The sequence below is a fragment of the Trachymyrmex cornetzi genome, unplaced genomic scaffold (assembly GCF_001594075.2).
Source record: "Trachymyrmex cornetzi isolate Tcor2-1 unplaced genomic scaffold, Tcor1.1 scaffold99, whole genome shotgun sequence".
NCBI lineage: Eukaryota > Metazoa > Arthropoda > Insecta > Hymenoptera > Formicidae > Trachymyrmex > Trachymyrmex cornetzi.
The window spans coordinates 2,675,617-2,694,416 of NW_017300343.1; the positions used below are offsets into that span (position 1 = coordinate 2,675,617).

The 18,800-nt window shown below is 37.3% G+C and overlaps 1 protein-coding gene across 15 annotated transcripts in view; it reads left to right on the forward strand.

Moving 5' to 3' along the window:
* Positions 1–18,794, forward strand: part of LOC108770185 (ELAV-like protein 3) — a 44,396-nt gene extending 25,602 nt beyond the window's left edge. For 6 of the 15 annotated variants that reach the window (XM_018521603.1, XM_018521599.1, XM_018521602.1 and 3 more), the window contains 7 exons: positions 5,786–6,021; positions 7,646–7,749; positions 8,314–8,467; positions 10,223–10,261; positions 12,112–12,370; positions 15,387–15,428; positions 18,451–18,794. In XM_018521603.1, coding sequence (XP_018377105.1) covers positions 5,826–6,021; positions 7,646–7,749; positions 8,314–8,467; positions 10,223–10,261; positions 12,112–12,370; positions 15,387–15,428; positions 18,451–18,775 — 1,119 coding nt within the window. In that variant the 5' untranslated portion in view covers positions 5,786–5,825 and the 3' untranslated portion in view covers positions 18,776–18,794. Of the gene's footprint in view, positions 1–5,785; positions 6,022–7,645; positions 7,750–8,313; positions 8,468–10,222; positions 10,262–12,111; positions 12,371–15,386; positions 15,429–16,690; positions 16,694–18,450 lie in introns of all 15 variants that reach the window. The other 9 variants (XM_018521605.1, XM_018521604.1, XM_018521608.1 and 6 more) reach the window with 9 other exon arrangements.
* Positions 18,795–18,800: the final 6 nt, after the last annotated feature.

An 18,800-nucleotide genomic window follows, 5' to 3' on the forward strand; every position in this document is an offset into this window, starting at 1 on the left:
CATTCCCAACGCGCTCTCGGGAGCACGTGTCACCGTGTCTCTCGTCTTTCTCGCGTTTTTCTTCCTGACCTAACGAAGCACCTCTTCGATCTCACGCAAGTCTCACGGACTACGTTTTACCTCGGCCCCTTTAATCGGATTTTTATATAACCCTCGTAGTTATCTTATCTATTCCTCTGAAGAACAGAACGACCGTGATTGGCCAGTTTTACAATCACGGATGTTACTAAACCCGGTTAGGGATGTCAGGTAAACGTAGTCGTGCATGTGTGAATTCTCACACGTTGCTTTCCTTCCGCGGTTTCTCTCTTTCGCACTCTACTCCTCTCCTGCTCCCCTTTTTTTAACGCCGCGTTACACGAATCGCTTTTTCGCGCGCGGGATGGGGGGGAGATCTCCCTCGGAAACACCGCGCAGGGGCGGCGATGCGACGGCAAGGGAAGGGGGCTCTCACGGAGCGCCGGGCGAGCGAACCAGCGAACGTGCGAGGGAGCGAGAGAGCGCGCGACAGGGAGCACAGGGACCGAGGAGCCGCGCTCGTATTGATCGGCCCCGGCCACGCGATTTTCACGATCCGTCGCCATGGCCACCTGGCCACCGGCCGAAGATCGTATCTCGCGGCGTACGTGCAAATCGAACTTTAACCCGCGAGCGACCACCCGCTGACCGGGCCTAGTCGCGATATGTTTCCCCCTTTATCGAACCGTTCGACGAGACGCTCTTTGATCCGTTTCTCGTAGTAAATTTTTTCCGACCCTGTCTGGGAGTTGGGATTCAAATACTTCGCCGAATTCCCTCTGTCTTTTTTTGAAAACCTGGCTTTGATCAAATAACTCTAATCGGTTGTATATTTATTATAGTTGTATATTTTTATAATTATTGAATGCGTTAATTTGAATTATACGCTGATATTAAAATGAAAATCTAATTTTAGACGTAAATTAAAGAGCGAGGGTAAACTATAACAATTGAAATAATGAAGTGTTGCTATTTTATGTCAGAATAGAAAGATGCTACTAAATTGAAATAACAGGGTAACATTTACCAGAATAAAACGGTATTTCCGTTCTATCGATTTCGCCAGATCGATAGTCCCGGGCTGTTTCGAAATAACTCGCCGGGCATTTATCTCGTTTTTCTTCGTATTTCAATTCACAATTATTTTTCATGTACATTAAATTTATGTTAAACGTTTCGCGTAAACTTTGGGTAATTTAATAACATACTTCTTCGATGCGTGTGGATAATTGATAATTACATTTGTAATGTTTGTTTCGACCAATGTGAATTGATTTCAATCATTGTTCAACTCACCCTTCATCTTTTTCTAATTCTTAGAACTAGGGAAAGGTGAAAAGTTAGTTGAACCAAGATTAAAATTAAACTGTATCGATTGAAATAGGTATAAAGCTCACTTCCATCATTATAAGGTTAACTTTAATCGCGGTTCAATTTAGTCCATCTCTTTCTAATTTCAAGCATTAGAAGAAGCTCAACATTTAATTAAATCGAAATTAAAGTTATCTCTTGAAGGATACTGGCATATGTGTGTCCGTTTAGTTTTACCTGACGTTTGACGGTTTAGCGAAGTATCACTATTGGGAGCAAAAATATTCTTTAGGGAATAATAAAAATAAAAAAAATTAAATAGCGCATATATTTCTTAGTTTCATATTTGTTTTAGCATTTTTTAAATAAACGCATTTGAGATATCAAATCAAATAATTTTTTCTGATCTTGAAAAATTTGTTCCTCAAGAAATTAATCTTATATTGGTGGAATTGGACTTCAAAGATTTTATAGATATCTACACAATAGTGTTATGGATTTTTTTCAGAAATTGCAATCCGCGTAATTTCTAAAAAAAATCAATACTATTGTGCGGATATTTATGAAATCTCTTAGGTTTCTCAGTAAAATATTACAAAAAGTGAGATAAGATTTTGTTAGAAAACTCCAACACGACACATTCTACTTCTTAGTTAGAAAAATTTTTTAATCTCGCAGTGAGTAGCCCTTCAATAGGGCGCACGAAATAGCCTCGCGTTACATTGAAAGTTTTGTCGAGGGTCGCCGCCCCCCTCCGTTCCGATCATACCTTCCCCCTCCGTCGCCACTACCCCCCGGTGTCGTGCGTGCACGCGTCCGCGTCATTGTCATCCGGATGACGACAATGAAGCCGAAGATTCAGAAGTCAGAGCGGAGCGATATGCTTTCCCGATGCTCTGACAATATAGTCGACTCGGTGGCGACAACGGGCTCTCTCCCGCCTTCGGCATTGTCGGATCCGAAAATATATCGCGATGGCGAACAACGCCGCGCGCGGATCGATAACGTGGAAGATGCCGGGTTGCGATAAAGCGCACCGCGACTTTTCTGCCTCCTGCGAGCGGCGGCGGCGGCGGCGGCGACGCTTTTATCGCCCTACTGTTCGTAAACAAAGGGGACGCGAGTGAGTGATCGGCAGCTTCTTTGCATTCCGCGAATATGCTTTCTCTTTGTATTATTGTAAACCTGACATTTCGACGAAATTTTAATTCGTAATTACGGTCTTGTTGCGAATTTGCCTCGCTTTTTAAGGTAGTGCCATCGAATAATTACTGCAACTCCAAGTGTGTAATATAAACGACTTCGAATATGCATTGAGAAAAAATGTACTAAATTTTAATAAATATTTATTTGAATAAAGCTAACTAAAATTTACTGTAAATATTTACTGAATTAGAAAATGATGGTTTAATTATTGATATTTGGTTTTTATTCTAGATAATATCTTTATATTTAGTAAACATTTAGTTTGTACAATTCAAATAATTTATTAAAATTTAAAACGTTCTCTCTTAATGTGTGCGTGTTTTAATTTTTTGTGTAAAAATGACATTATTGCATACAAAAATAGATTTATCTATTTAAACATACATGTTATTTTTATATAGAAAACCACATATATCAAGAATCTTGGATTTGGAGTACAATCAATCTTTTTCTTGTTTCCGTAAACATTAGAGTGACAATATTGACGAGATTACTCGTCCGTGATTCATGTTTAAAATCGAATTATGTTACGTTTTTAGATATATTTAGACAAGATTTCACTCTAAAGAATATCTATCATTGATTTTGACACACTGAATGCCACTTTCGTTTCATTTCAACAAAAGTCTCATTAAAAACAACGTGGTAAAAACACGTGCCATTTGTCTCACACGTGCTTCGCCTCGTTCAATCTTTTACATCGCCAGTATGTATATATCTCTTTCAATGTATTCGTTTTCAGCCTTGCATTCGTCTAAATTAGGGAGATATGTCCGACCATCGTTGCATTCGATGTACGATGTAAACAAAGCAAGTACGGCATACCATTGTTCCGTGCAAATGCACATATATTTCCACGTATGACGGCCGGACACACCGTGCGTATATGTCCAGTCCGTTTCGGAAACTTGGGGGAGGGGAGGGGAGGGGGGGAGGCCGATCGTAATAAAAGCTGTCTGTTACCCCGCGGCACCGTGGACAGCTCGGTTTTTAGGGTGGTGACCACTACTAGGAAGGAAGGCCCTGAAGGACAGCTGATGTCTAAACGTAGGAGGGAAAAAGGGAGAGCGGCGCGTGTGATGAGAGAAGGGAGCGCGTACATAAAAAAAAAGAAAGAGTAGGAGAGAATAAAAATGTATGAGCCCAGTGGCTCGTGCCGATTGATAAACGTGTCGTTGCAGCTGTGTGTGTACTCGCCTTAACCGTGAACATCGCGGTTGGCACCCTACGGTAGCCGCCACACACGTAATTCCCCTTCCTCGCTCTGCCTCTGTCTCTCCCTCTTTCGCTCCTGTTTCTCCCTTTGCGCTCTGACGAGCGAGCGCGTCTACCGGGTGTTCCGCGTGAAAGAGTTTGCCGAATCATTCTCTTGCCCGTTTCTATCTATGCAATTTCGTGTTAATCTCGGTTCTGACTTATTGTTCGATTTTCGATTAATTTAGTTTTTCTACAAGTCATTGATTAAGCTAGTCTTAAGCCGTAAGAGAGTGACCAATCGATTATTCCTCTCATGTTTGACTGTGATTGGTCAACTTCTTACGGCTTAAGACTTCAGCTTAGATAATGGCTTGTTGTAGAAAACTCTTCTAGGCTTTCTACAAACAGCCATTACCTAAGTTTTCAGTTTTAAGTTGTAAAAATTGATCAAATCATAGCCAATTATTCTTCTCATATTCAACTGTGGTTGATCAATTTTTTACGGTTTATGTCTTAAAGCTTAGGTAATGGTTTATTGTAGAAAGCCTATTCAACTTTTTCTAGTTCTAAGAACTAGAAAAAAATGAAGAGTAAATTGAACCGATATTAAAATTAATCTACATTTGTAGGAATTTCATCAGTTTCGTATTCAGGATGTGAATTCGTTTCCTCCTAGTCGATTCGTTGCTATTTGCGCTTACTTCATATTCGTTCTATCTCTTGGAGAATTTCGTTAAAGTCTTTATTTAGTCGAAATTGATTGGAATCGATAATATCTTTTTAAGCCGTAAAGATGTATTTCGATAAAAATAAATTTATCTCAACGTTTTCTCGCTAATGTAACTTTACTGTTTAATGAAATCGTAGCAACGCTCGTTTTTTATGAATATATTTCCAAGTTAATTTTGCTTCTCTGCTTAGACAGCAATGAAGTCGGTCACCTGCTTAAATTTTGTATAATTTATTCATGTCACGGATAGTAATTTAGGAAGCACTTCATTAATGAACTGCTTGTTAACTTTCGTAATTAAACTTTGAAATAGTTCCTGATATTGAGAAATTAGTTATGAACTGATCTCTGTATACTTTCATGCTTTGGACACCATGTATGTAAGCTTATACAACACTCGATGTGCTTCTGTAGTTTGGAGATGAGAGGGTCTCCAGCCCTTTAAATGACAACGGGGGTCGTCGGCCCTTTTAAATTACCCGAGTTCATATCGAATGTTACCCCAACGTTCTTCCAAACCGCCGCTGGTACCTTTCGTGCTGTGTTTGAAAAGTCATTGTTCAGATTTACACGATCGAATCGCGAGTACTACATTTTTTTTTTTTTTCAGATTCTTCCATAATTCTCGTACTTCTATATCGATTTTTCTAATATCTAATACAAAACATCTACAATAAGCAATATTAAAATAGAAGACTAGAAAATTTGTAAATGATTGTAGATTTAAATATAATTTATTCCCAGATTTTTATATAATCAATAAATTGTTTATATTAATATAATATAAATTAATAATTAATAAATAATTTTTTATATGTCTAAATATTTAATTATTTAAAAAAAAAATTATTAAGACGATGTTAAAATTCGCGTTTTATTTTATACAATAAAGTCGCTTCTTATATCTACTTATATTCGTTCTTTCGTCGAATTCACGGTATAGGATGTACAAAAACTCGTAGTTTAACTTGGACTTGAGTTTTCGAGCGTCAAGGAATGTCTTGTGCATCATTGTTTTGGTTGTCACAGGTTTTTATGTCCTTCGATATTTAGTGTTTACATCGGTGCCGTTTTTTTCTATTACCTTGCGACATGGTTTGTATTTGATGTTTTCGAAGTGAAGCTTCCTAAAATATATTTTAACGTCTTGGGAGAATATGCAGAAATATTAACGCGATATCATAAAAATCCCGCTGTTTAATTTTACCAAAATAAAACTTTTAATACAAACAAGCCATTAACATTCCTACTGTATAATTGCAATTATTTTTGATAGTGTCTGGATCACGGTATAATGTGACATGTTATGTATTCTGTTTGCAGATTTCGTACATAGTTAGGGACGACTCGTTAGAGGATTGCAATGATGGCGAACGGAATGGACACAGTCGTACAACAAAACGGAGGCTCAACCCTCGGACAGACCTCGCAGGAAGAGTCGAAGACGAATCTCATAGTAAATTACTTACCGCAGAGCATGACACAGGATGAGATTCGTTCTCTGTTCTCCAGTATAGGCGAGGTCGAAAGCTGCAAGCTAATCCGTGATAAGCTCAGCGGTAAGATCAGCATTTCTACTGCATTTTTTCTTTTCATGTTAAGGCACTTACATCCAAGTTGTCAAACATTAAACGAGTCGAGTCTGTTAACTGATGTTTAATGACACATTAGAAGGCATTGTTTTCATGATGTTGTTTTAAAACATAAAATCTCTGATAACAAAATTTGGAAACTGAATTCGCGCCATCTAAAAAATAATCGATTTTATATTATTACAATTTTATATTCTCTTCAGATAATTTAATTCGATAGAGATTCAATTTTTTAATCAATCATTAAAAAATAATTTCAAAAGGTTTCGAAAAAGGGAAAATTATCCGACCTTTCAAAAACAATTTGTAGAATGTTATTTCTTTTCACAAACATGAGCCTTTCAGAAAGCCCGAATTGATCAACTCCACTTTTTGTAAATTACTTAATTTTACACCAGAACACGCATATGATTAATGTCTAATTTTGTTAATTTTCTCTATTTTTTTATTACCAACTGCTGCCAGTCGAAGGTTAGTACAGCGGTGGAAGTATGCACTTTTATTTCACGGAATTGACCAATTTGGCTCATAAACAGCTCGAGCAAACATTTATTTTGCTGAATACCGGCATTTCGCTTATATAACGCGATCCATAAGTCTCCAATTGACACGGCATTTTGCGTAACTCGTCCATATCGCCATAAAGGCTATAAACACACTCAATGGTCGTCCGTATCGCCATAGTATATATCGAATACATATATTCTAGCATAATTTGGGTACGTGTGCGCTGGGTATATTCCGTGTAGTAGCGGCGAGACGAGCACGTGTATAGACGTCGCGGCGCTATTTCAAGCCGCCGCGAAGAGCGAGAGCGGGGGCGGCGTTTGGTTTGAAGATTTGCCGCTTTATGCTCGACCTCACTGCCGCAGAATGGCAGTACCGTATCACGTCGTTCGCTACCACGCGCGATAAACACACCGTCACATTCGGAACAATTCGTTTTCGTTTCATCGGAAAACCGTAATTATTCTTTTTACACCTTTCTCTCGACTTCTCTTCGGTTAAATTACATTGCAAATCACGCAAAATGCGTCTTAAATTTATTAAATGTAGCGAAAAAGAAGTCTTTTCATGTGTACGACCGACGTTATAAATTAATAAAAGTTGATACTTGATTATAAAATAATGCTTGATAATTTTTTTTTTATCGAATTATTATTTTCTTAGATCGATTCTTTGGTAAAACCGAAAAATAATTCATTCGTATGTCCTTGCTGTTCCGCTGCTTGCTTTAGGCATTTCGCCAACTACTCGGTGATATATTTGCCACTACGCCATTCATAAAATTGATTCCGGGACGTATTGGGGAAATTCATGTTGGCATTGCACATTCGACCACCATTTCGACGCGATTATTCTAATCGATAACAGATAACCATTCAGATATAAACAAAATTTATCGGTAACGTTGAAGAAGCATTATTTATTTTTTACGTCAAAAGCAAAAGTCATCAAAATGTCATGAGCGATTAAACATATCGGACACATCGCAAACTATGTACGATGCAGCTCGTGATTAACGTATTTTTTGAAAATAAATCTAACATCGACATTCGTAATATTTATCAGGTTGCGTCTCTGCTTGCAGGTCAGAGTTTGGGTTACGGTTTCGTCAACTATCACCGGCCTGAAGATGCCGAAAAGGCTATAAACACGCTCAATGGTCTTCGTTTGCAGAACAAAACCATCAAGGTAAGCGGCCTGTAATGCAGATCTTGGACGCACCATTGTTCATTCGTTCTCTTTCATAATTCCCATAATAATTAATCACGCGATTATTTACTGTAAACTCTACTTTTCACAATTAAACCAATGATTTTTCTTGAGAAATCAGATTGTCGTTATTCTTTGCGATCTATGAACACAAGTGAGATATATTCAAGATTGAATATTAAAATCGGCACAGCGCGCAGCGTCATCGATATTCGAAATCAATAGTTATTTTCGTTAGTCGAATACTTTGCAAAGCATTTCTATCTGATTTCTAGATTGCTAAATACGCGAGCGTGTAGGGCGGTAATGCAGCAATATAAATAGGTTGGCCTGGATTCGGGTGGATTTTATCGCACGCGAACAGGAATAAAGTGATGATTATCGCGTGGGCATGTTTTTTCTCCTTTTCTTCCCATCCGATGAAATATCAAGCACCTCGTTGACCTTCCGTTCACGTTTCGTTCGTATCCGACGAATATTTTGTCGGGATTGGAAAGAGAGTATTTTTTGGATTGCGATTTCTTTTTTTTTTCTTCTTTCTAGGTGTCGTACGCGAGACCGAGCAGCGAGGCGATCAAGGGCGCGAATCTGTACGTCAGCGGGTTGCCGAAAAATATGGCGCAACAGGATCTGGAGAATCTCTTCAGTCCCTACGGCAGAATTATCACGTCGCGGATACTGTGCGACAACATCACCGGTAAGTCTACGCAAATCCGCCTGTTCAATAGTTTTTCGCGAGCTTTCCGCGATGATTCATCTATCACGATAATAAAAATTTTTCCGATCGAATAAAATTTCCAACCGCCTGTCAATTTCTTCGACAACGCGAGATGTATCATCTACAAACGAGAGTCCGACGAGTCCGTTACGGATATATCGTTTGAAATATTTCCTCGTGCGGTTTCTTCCAGTCGACTTAGATCCGATTTATCTTGTTATTTTATTCGCGCCGATACAAACCTCGCAATATGATGAAATCCATGTGTGCGAGAAAACTATATTTAAGACAGCGACAAAATCGGAAATTTCCGGTGGCTTTAAATGAAGCTTATCCAGATCACAGGTGCGTAGGCCATGGGGTTAGAGTCCGTTTGTAGGGTGGGTCGGTGCGCCATAAACGATAACGATAACAAAAGTGCGAGTAAGAGTAGCTCGTTGAAGCGATAACGATAAATGTTCTGTTGAGCGAACGAGATCGTATCAGTTTCACTTCGTTATGTTTTCTTTCGCCTGTACACACTCTTCCACACGTTTCCTCATTCGAAGAGCACAAAGAGCAACGATTTCACGAGTACACAGCTTCGTATATACACGCAACTTTGTTCTCGAGGGGAGCTACATATATACCTACGACAGATACGATGACAACTCGAAGTGTCGCGCAAGTGTCTCTCGCTTTTAGTCGTCTACGAACCTTCCCGAGTTAGATTTCGTTTGCGTATTTGATTTATTTATTGCAAATGCTCCTCCCTGGCCAACCCAGTTGCACGCACAAAAGTCTCATGGCCTCCACCTCGATCTTAATTTCGTGCCTCCTTACCGTGCTCACTTTTCACTCCCATCCTTTCAAGTCCGACGCACATTCGTTGCTACATCCACGCGTTATCACCACCATTATTCCATTATCCGGACCACCATAGGCTTGCTTCGTTTTTCCCCCGAGACTTACGTTCATCCTACATCGCTTTCTCCTGTCTTCCGCAAAAGTGAACACGCGCGATATACCGAATTTTTCCCCTTTTGGCGCTCACGCTTTTTATATGATTAAGGAGATCTGAAATAGTATAATTTACACGAAGTCCGCTCGCCCCTTGTATACGTACTCGTCCTATTTAATTTCTTTTGTTTAAAACGATATCGTTTCTTTTCGTTATTGTATGAAACGTTAAATGCGAAAGCAACGAATTCCCATCCAGTAACGATTATTAAGATATTAAATAACGTAGTTAACATATAAGGAATTTATTTATTTTATTAACAATTTACATATTTAGTATCCTATCATTTTTTAGACCTGTTTGGTTTCACAGTTGTGTGTGTGTAGTTTTATATTTTTTATATTATTCACATATGTGCAGAAAAATGATTGCGATATTCTATTAAATTATTAAATGTAAGATCAATTTATTCTTGCTTCCTACAAATGGCTGGAAATTAAAGAATTTCGATTTGTCTTGCAATTTTGAGAAATTTTAAATATAAATAATATTAAATTTCTCAGTTTATTACGTCAAAATCACAATGATTTTTCTTTTTTTAATTTGAATGCTGACGAGACTCGTTGCTTTTACTTTGCTTCTATTGTGTTGTTTCTTTCGTTAACCCCTTTACTCCGTCTTATCGCGCAAACACGTTTTTTCATTTCCCGAACCAACGTATCGCAGGGGCGAGCGAATCGCGTGTGCTGCCAGTTGGATTTTAACGAGATATGATTTTTTCCGTTTCTGTTTAGTACGACAGTTTGTGACCGGCGGCGGAGACAATTTGCCCGGTACGTAAATCACAAATCTCTTTTCTTTTCCCTCATTACGTCCTCTAGCTGAAACGAAAAGCAGCCGTTTCTTTCGATCTGTGATGCGCGCGCGTCTCTCGTTTGCGCGACCTCGTTTTTTTTTTTTCACATGTAGCCATGTATACCTTGTCAATGTCGTCGCCGTCGTTGTTAAATAAAACACAACGCAGCGGTAGTACGAACACCGGTTTTCCCCGCGGTGTAATCGAGCGTCGCTCGGAATCGAAAATCGATTTGTAATCGCGCCAAGTAAACGTTGCCTTCGATAAAATCCGTTCATGTTTGCCTGTTAACGTTTTGTCAAAATTCATTTGTAACTCCGACGAGCGACGATGTATTTCAGCGAAGGCTTCAAAGATTTTACATTGTACGACGCATTATTAGACTGGCTTTGTAAAATTGGTGCGTTAGATTGTGTAAATCGGTAAAATATTAAATAATAAAATAATTGCGGTTTAATATTTCGCGAAACGTTCCATGCTTTTTTCACACCTTCGACTGCGACTCGGAAAAATTCAATTAATTGATACGAAATTTTGGGACGACCAAATGTAAGAAGAAAAGATGAGAAAAAATTATTGCGTCTCTGTCTTCGTCGTGCAATGACAGATGATGCGCGCATCCAGTATTTCCCCGAGCGCCATTTTTGTTTCTTTACGCTTTTTGTCATTCGTTATGGTTATGATTTGCTTACGATCTCTCGATTATATCGACATGTATCCGTGTTCGAAAATATACTCGCTCTCTATCTCTCTTTCTTTTTTTTTTATCACTCTTCTTTGTCTCTCACTTTCTCACTCTTTCTCTTTTTCGTTCCTGTCTACCTGTTATCAATCGACACTAACCGCGAATGATAAATAGATCTACAAAGTAGAGAGAATTGAAAGAAAGACAAAAAGACGTCCACCCGACAAGACATTGTCGTTGTGTTTGTAAAGAAACGAATCTGCGCGCACCGAACCACTCGCTTTGTCTCTCTCTCTATAATATATATATGTAGAAAAAGATTTTCTAAAGTATAAAATAAGCTTAACATTTCTCGAATCTATGCGACATGTATTCAAGTCGTATCTTTCCGTCGTTATGAGAGATAAGCGATTTATATTCGTAATTTGTCGCTGCTCTCAATGATAGCTGAACGCAGGGAAGCATACACACACATATATTATCAGGATTGGCAAAGTTATTTTACAAATAACTTATAAATTACGTTTTATTACAGAAATTGAGGATAATAAGTTAGGATATTTGATTTTTTATATTATTTTATCATTTGCTCCAATTTTGTATTACTTGTGCTCAATTTCTATAAGAAACACATACAAGGTAATCTAAAAAATAATTTATAAATAACTTATAAAGTAATTTTCCACTCCTGTACATTACATATGTGAAATGTGAATTATTTTGCATTCTCTAATCTAACAATAAGTACAACTTGAGTGATAACTTGATGTATCAGGATTGTTAACTGGTTGAGGAAGCTAGCTAAAGGCTTTATTAATGATAATAATAATATCGCGTGTAAAAAATAAGGAGACATGATGTAAGACGACGTCACGGTAAGAATGCGCAGGAAATGATCGCAGGTAACGTCGCGGTACAGTAAAAAGTTCTCTCCAAATTGGTTTTGAGCCGTCGTTGATTTCGCGACGTTGATAGTTTGATAAGAAAAAAAAAGAAAAAAAAAACAGAAAAATATACAGGAACCTAGAGATCGGTCGGAAGCGTCCGGCGCGGTTTCGACGAACGGCTTACGTCGTGTGTCGTCAGCAATAACCAGATGCGATCTTATGTGTTCTGCCGATTACCTCGGCACCTCTCGACAGGCCTGTCGAAGGGCGTCGGCTTCATAAGGTTCGACCAGCGCGTCGAGGCTGAACGAGCGATCCAAGAGCTGAATGGCACCATACCGAAGGGCTCGTCCGAGCCGATCACCGTCAAGTTCGCCAACAATCCTAGCAACAACAACAAGGCGATACCGCCACTGGCCGCCTATCTCGCACCACAAGCCACGCGGCGTTTCGGCGGGCCGATCCACCATCCGACCGGCCGCTTCAGGTACATTCCACTGTCGCCACTATCCAGGTACCTACTCGCCTCTACTCGCTCTACCCAAGGATTTTCACTATCTCTCTAACTCTTCGTCTCTTCTGCTGTCTTTTTCTCTCTTTCCGCTTTATTCTACCCTCACGGCTTTCGTTAGACGGTTCTGTTGGAGAATGTTGCGTGGAACAATTTGTCACGGTTGTCGTTAATTACGCGATGTTGATGTCCTGGATACGCTCCAGGATAGACGTACGCGAATTAAATACCGCGATTGCTCGGCCGCGCAGCATTTTCCCGCTTTTCTTTCTTCTCTCACTTCACGTTTCTTTATTAATTGATTTTCTGATAATTATTTAGCCGTATAAACTGAGTTCTTCTCTCCTGAGTTATTTATTTTATCCATGAATCTCTCCATATTCATCCATCTATCCATCCAATTGTCCAATTTTTATTTTTTTATTTTTCTATCTAGAGCTCTCTAACTATCTAGCATATACTATTCGTCTTCTTCCTAATATTTTCTCTCTTTTGACACACACAGACACCGCGTAAACACGAAATTACTCGATTAGATCGATCAATTGTTCATATATAAACACGAGACTTTGCTATTTTTGTGATATCTTGACAAAACAGTATGAGTCTTTGTTTTTAATACAAGAAAGAAAATTTCTTATAGAAAATATGTGATACTGTGCAATATTATGCTTCATTTTATTGCGGCTTGAAAAATCTCAGATAAATAATTTTTAAAAAATAAAAAAATATTTTGTAGAAAACATGCTAAATCGATAATAATAGACATTTATCTGCTCTGTTTGATTACAATGTCTTTATTGTATCGATTTTTGACCGTATATATGGTAAATTAAAAACATATTTGTGATTATGTACGTCAATTGATCGATCAGTTGATCGCAGACAGTTATCGTTACTTCCACATTTATCAAGTTGTTCGGCACAAAGCTCCTCCTATATCATCCGATTCTAATTTAAAATATGTATGCACTAACGTGTCTGTCTTTTATTTTAAATTGTGACTGTGCACGCTCTGTTATTTTCGGGAATCATGGCTTAGACCTTTGTGTTACTTACACGGTAATTTTTAGATACGGTATATTTTTCATATTCTCACTTACAATTAGTTACAATAAGGGAACGGTCAATGACGACGTTTAATAAAAGAGTAGTTTCGCCAATTTTTAAATATATTTCATTATGATTACTCGTCACCTGAAAAATATACGTATTATTTTTCATCTTTATCAATTACAATGTTAACGTGAACGAACAAAAGTTCGTGGAAAGATATAGTGTTCCGGAGCATAGACGATCCACAGAGAATTCACATTACGTCTGTTTAGAAAGGTCTTTCCGTCTTATAATCGATATGTCCCTATTAAACTTTCATATTGACGAAACAACCTGTCAAGGTCGATCGGAGGGCTCCATGACCTTATCAAATAATAGATCTATGTTCAATAACATTCACGTAATTTCACGCAATAATATTAAAAAAAAAAAAAACGTCGACTGGCCCTCCTTTATTTGCACTCATCGTTGTGTTTCTTTCATCATTGTTTACGTGGACTCTTGTTTTTTATGCTACTTTTCCCCCTTTTTAGTTCTCATTTTCTTCAAGGCCAGCGATCAGATCTCATGAGATAGACGTGTATAAATCTATGCTACTCGAGCGAATGCAGAGAGAGGAAATATTGTATAAGTCTGATTTGAAAACGTAAGCTGATCTTTGGCCATTCTCGAAACACCGGAGGAGCAAAACGTACACAATAGTCTTACATTCTATATCGGTATCTGCCGTCACGATCGTAATATTTTATTGTGCCAAATTATTAGATGTATTGTGAAATTATTATATTACAAAATCTTTATATAATCATTCTCGATGACGACAAATATCAGTTACAGAGTTAAGGACTATCGACACACAATTTATCATCTCTCTTTCGTTTCGAGTCTCCCATATATTACACATAAGTCACGATGCTCGCTATCAAGAGCGATATCTATTTACGTACTATACGTATTTTCACAAATTTTCACTTGGAGGCGATATATGCAGTATACAATACATCTTTATTGATCGCACGTGTCAAAGTCTGCTCGTACCTCTAAATTCAAGATACAAAGCTACCGAAATTCTTCATGAGTCTCGTCACGGACACTAACCGTTTGTTTTCAATAAGTACAAAGCGCTAATCAAGTGCAGCTGCGCTTTGCTGTTGCTTTGTCTCTTATTATTTCATTTTCTCTTTCAACAGAGAGGAAGAATAGCGCTTGTATAGCAGTTAATTGAACTGTCAATGTCAAACAAAATTTGAGACGACAAAACGCACAATCAATTAATGGTTTGAGTAATCAGCCTATTTTCTACAATTTTTGTAATACATACAAAAAAAAAGTGATTTGCCAATTGTTTAATATATATTATCCATAAAACAGAATGCTTTTTTTTTTATATTCGAATTTTTGTTTTTTTTAATTTGCAAGTGTAACTAAAAAAATTTTTTTAATGCTTGAAAATTTTAACGATTTTAAGTTTATCATGTTATTTTGACGTCATCATTTGGAAACTACGTCACGGTCATATTCTAACCTAAATAGTGCTTATGTCATTGTGACAATTCCTTAAGTTCCTCTCCTAACAGAGAACCGAACTGGTTTCATAAAACATTCTTTTTCGATTATTTATTTTACAAAATTAAATTTATATGTCTACATGTTATTTAAATAAATTATTACTTTCTAATCTAACAAATGTTATTTAAATTGTGAAAATAACAGTTATTGTATTGTAAATAATTGTGTATTAATTTTTTATATTGCAATATTAATGTTATAACAACATAGATATCATTTCGCTTCTCTAAATCCCACATTGCATCCCCCATTGCGTCCCGTTCGGGGTAACAGTGCACCGCTACGTAGAGGGTAGAAAATGAAATACACAGGGAGCGCCCGACTTATCCCCCGACTTTGGCTCGATCCCGGAGTATCTCTCTTCTTACGTTGTTCTTTTTGTGTTTTGTTTTAGCACTGGCAAGGCCATGCTTGCCATTAACAAAGGCTTACAGAGGTCAGTATTTTTTTCGTTACTACCGCTACGTTTTCCACTCCTAATTTTCGTTACTTCTTCCGTTGTGTGGCTTTATTCTCTCTTTTTCTCTCTTTATCACTTTTCCTTCTTTGACTCGTTACGAATTCGATATCAAGATATTGCAAAATGACTTTATCATTAAAACAATTTTGAGGTAATAAATATTATTTATATATTATTTAACTTTTAATATAATTATTACTTGAATTTTTAAGTGATCTTTATCCATGGATGTTCTTACGTGAAAATCTTTTTTAAGATGTAAAATATTTTTCATCGGTTTTCTTTATGTAAGCATAATTTCGTAACGGGATCCTACTATATTTTTCACCATTTCTGCATTTTTCACGTCTTTGCTTCGACTTTTATTTGATTTATTTGTGCAAACACAATGGTAGATATGTTGACGTCACGTTTTCTTGGGTTTCGCAATCAAGCCTCCTTGGTTCCTTGTTCTTCCACTTATTTACATAGTGCCATTTATTTAATAACGATTAAACCGCTGCAGTATTTGCCACCGTAGTATTTGCAATGATTGCAGCTTCTAGAATATTTTAGAGTTTGTTCTTATTACGCAATTTGCGTATTAGAAACAGCTTTAAAAAAAAAACATAACTACATAGTTTTGAATTGACATTTTTCTTTAATAATAATGAAAAAAAATTGAGTTTTTTTTTACATCTTATTGCAATATTTCAGAGAAAATTTTATTTGGAAATTCTGGATATTTATATATACATATATTACGTATTCTCTGTAAAAACTAAAGTTACGTACAAAAATCTGTTCTCGAAGGTACTTATTCTAAATACGAATACTTTCATACGTAGAGAAAAACCGGATGCAGATACTCTCGTGTACATATATGTACATATGTTTAATAAACCACGAGACGAACTCACATGCAAGCAACGTGATGTTACTCCTTTCATTTCCTTGTCCTTATAGATTCCATCGTTTTTTTTTTTTTTGTACGGCCCTCCATACATACATTCATATACACGTATACATATACATACGTACACACACGAAATTGGATCACAGACGGTCGCATAACCACCCGATGCACATGTTTCTGCGTACACAAGTAAAAAAAAATACATGACACTTATCACACGTTTACTTTACGCGGTGTAACGTACAACGTACGTGACGAATGCATACGTAATTATTGTGGTCTCGGCATTATACTGAGTACTCACCGAGATGTGCCCTGTTTTAACGCGGCTTGTGACGTCAAGTAGGTACGTAGATACTTTTACAACTGTAAATATTCCCCTCACTTGTATAAGTGCCCTCGTGTGGGACGTGTACCTTCCATTCCTATACTCTGAAATCTTATCTATCTAGCAAAAAAAATCTGTCGCACATTTAAGAATTAATGTTAATGTCTTACCATAGAAAGCGCCATCCAAGGAGATTGGCTTGCGTTTCAAAGAAACACGTTCTGTATCTATGTGATTCCCTGTGCACGTGAATGCATGAATGTGGATGCAATAATGTACCTTTGTCCAATTTGGCTTCTTCTCTGGATATATCAAGTTATATCCTTATAGAGAATGCATGACTCGAAACAAAGGTTTACGTTTCATTAAAGATTCAATATCCAGATAGCGTGTACTTGTAAATTTTCTCTGTATAAAATATGAACAAGTGACATTTCTTCATAGCATCCCATAATGCCACTTAAATTCTTTCTTTCTCTTTCTACTCTTATTATCTTTTGACTTATAATTCTGAACGAGCACTACTTTTTACATATACTATCTTTTTATACATATTCTCGGTTTATTAATTTTCTCGTTCTTATTTTAAAGTTTACTACACAGAGATTTCCCCGTGTATGAGATATCATTTTTTAATTATTACCTACAGAATATGTCAGAAATATAAATATTGTTGATAAAATTTGCCGTCCAGAGTAACTGCTTTGACACAGCTTTGACACAGCTTATATACACATATGTACTTGAAATATGCAATTAAAATAGAACATTTTTTGTATTTGTAAAATTTGGAAAAATTTCTTATAATATTTATAAATATACACATTTATTTATTTTAAATTTTTATAGTAGTCACACGATTGAAATAAATACTTGTGTATTTTATACGGCATGTCTTTCTAGAGTATATATTATATATTTTTAAACAAAGTTTGCACGCTGTCCTTATTTATATATCACTTATGCCACTATCATTATATTTTTTATAATGTCGCGTAAGTTAAGTAGTACAAAATCAGTCCTCGCGTAGTTCTACATATATATATATATATATATATTTTTTTTTTTTTTTCACTTTTTTTGTGCCAGTGTCATATGTAGATGTCTGCGGAAGTGCCATTTGTGTAAAGAAAGAGATCGATTACATATCACGCGAAATAAATGTTCACATCAGTATGTATATATTCGCATCTTTTTACACGTTTAATTTCATTGGGATTGCGATATACTGTGCGAGTAGCGTATAATGTAAAATCTTAATAGATATACCCTTTTATATTCAGAGAAAAGAAACATCAGCAAGTATTTACAAACTGAACGGTGCTCAAACGTTCCTTCGTGAAACGCGAATGATAATGTAAAATAAAATTCGATAGTATCATATTTTATGGAGAAATTATAATATTTAATACGATAGAATTTTTTATAAATATTTAAAGAACGCATCGTTGTTTAAATATTTCTCCACAATCTTGAAAGAATAAAAAAAAAAATTCTACCTCTAAAAGCCTATAAATTATACATTATACAATGATTGGTTCATGTGGAATTATCGTAGCCAAGAAATGCGTTTTCATATTCTTGATTACGAGAAGCCAATTAGAAACTGTCATTAAAATGACATACGTAAATTGCCGATTGATTTCGATGGATTCGAATGTAAGCACGTTTCAGCATCGTTCATCCTCTCACTCGTCGCCTCCGCGGCCGTCATTGTCAGCCGCCATCGGGCGACGATGTCCGTTTAATGACCGGGCCTGGCCATCGTGTTCCAGGTACAGTCCTCTGGCGGGTGACCTTCTCGCGAACTCGATGCTGCCCGGCAACACGATGAACGGCGCCGGCTGGTGCATCTTCGTGTACAACCTCGCACCCGAGACCGAAGAGAATGTGCTCTGGCAGCTGTTCGGACCCTTCGGCGCCGTCCAATCGGTCAAGGTCATACGCGACCTTCAGACGAACAAGTGCAAGGGCTTCGGGTTCGTGACGATGACCAATTACGAGGAGGCGGTGGTGGCCATACAGAGCTTGAACGGGTACACCCTGGGTAACCGCGTGCTCCAGGTCAGCTTCAAGACGAACAAGAGCAAGGCGGCGTAGGACGAGCAACAAGCGGCAGCGGCGG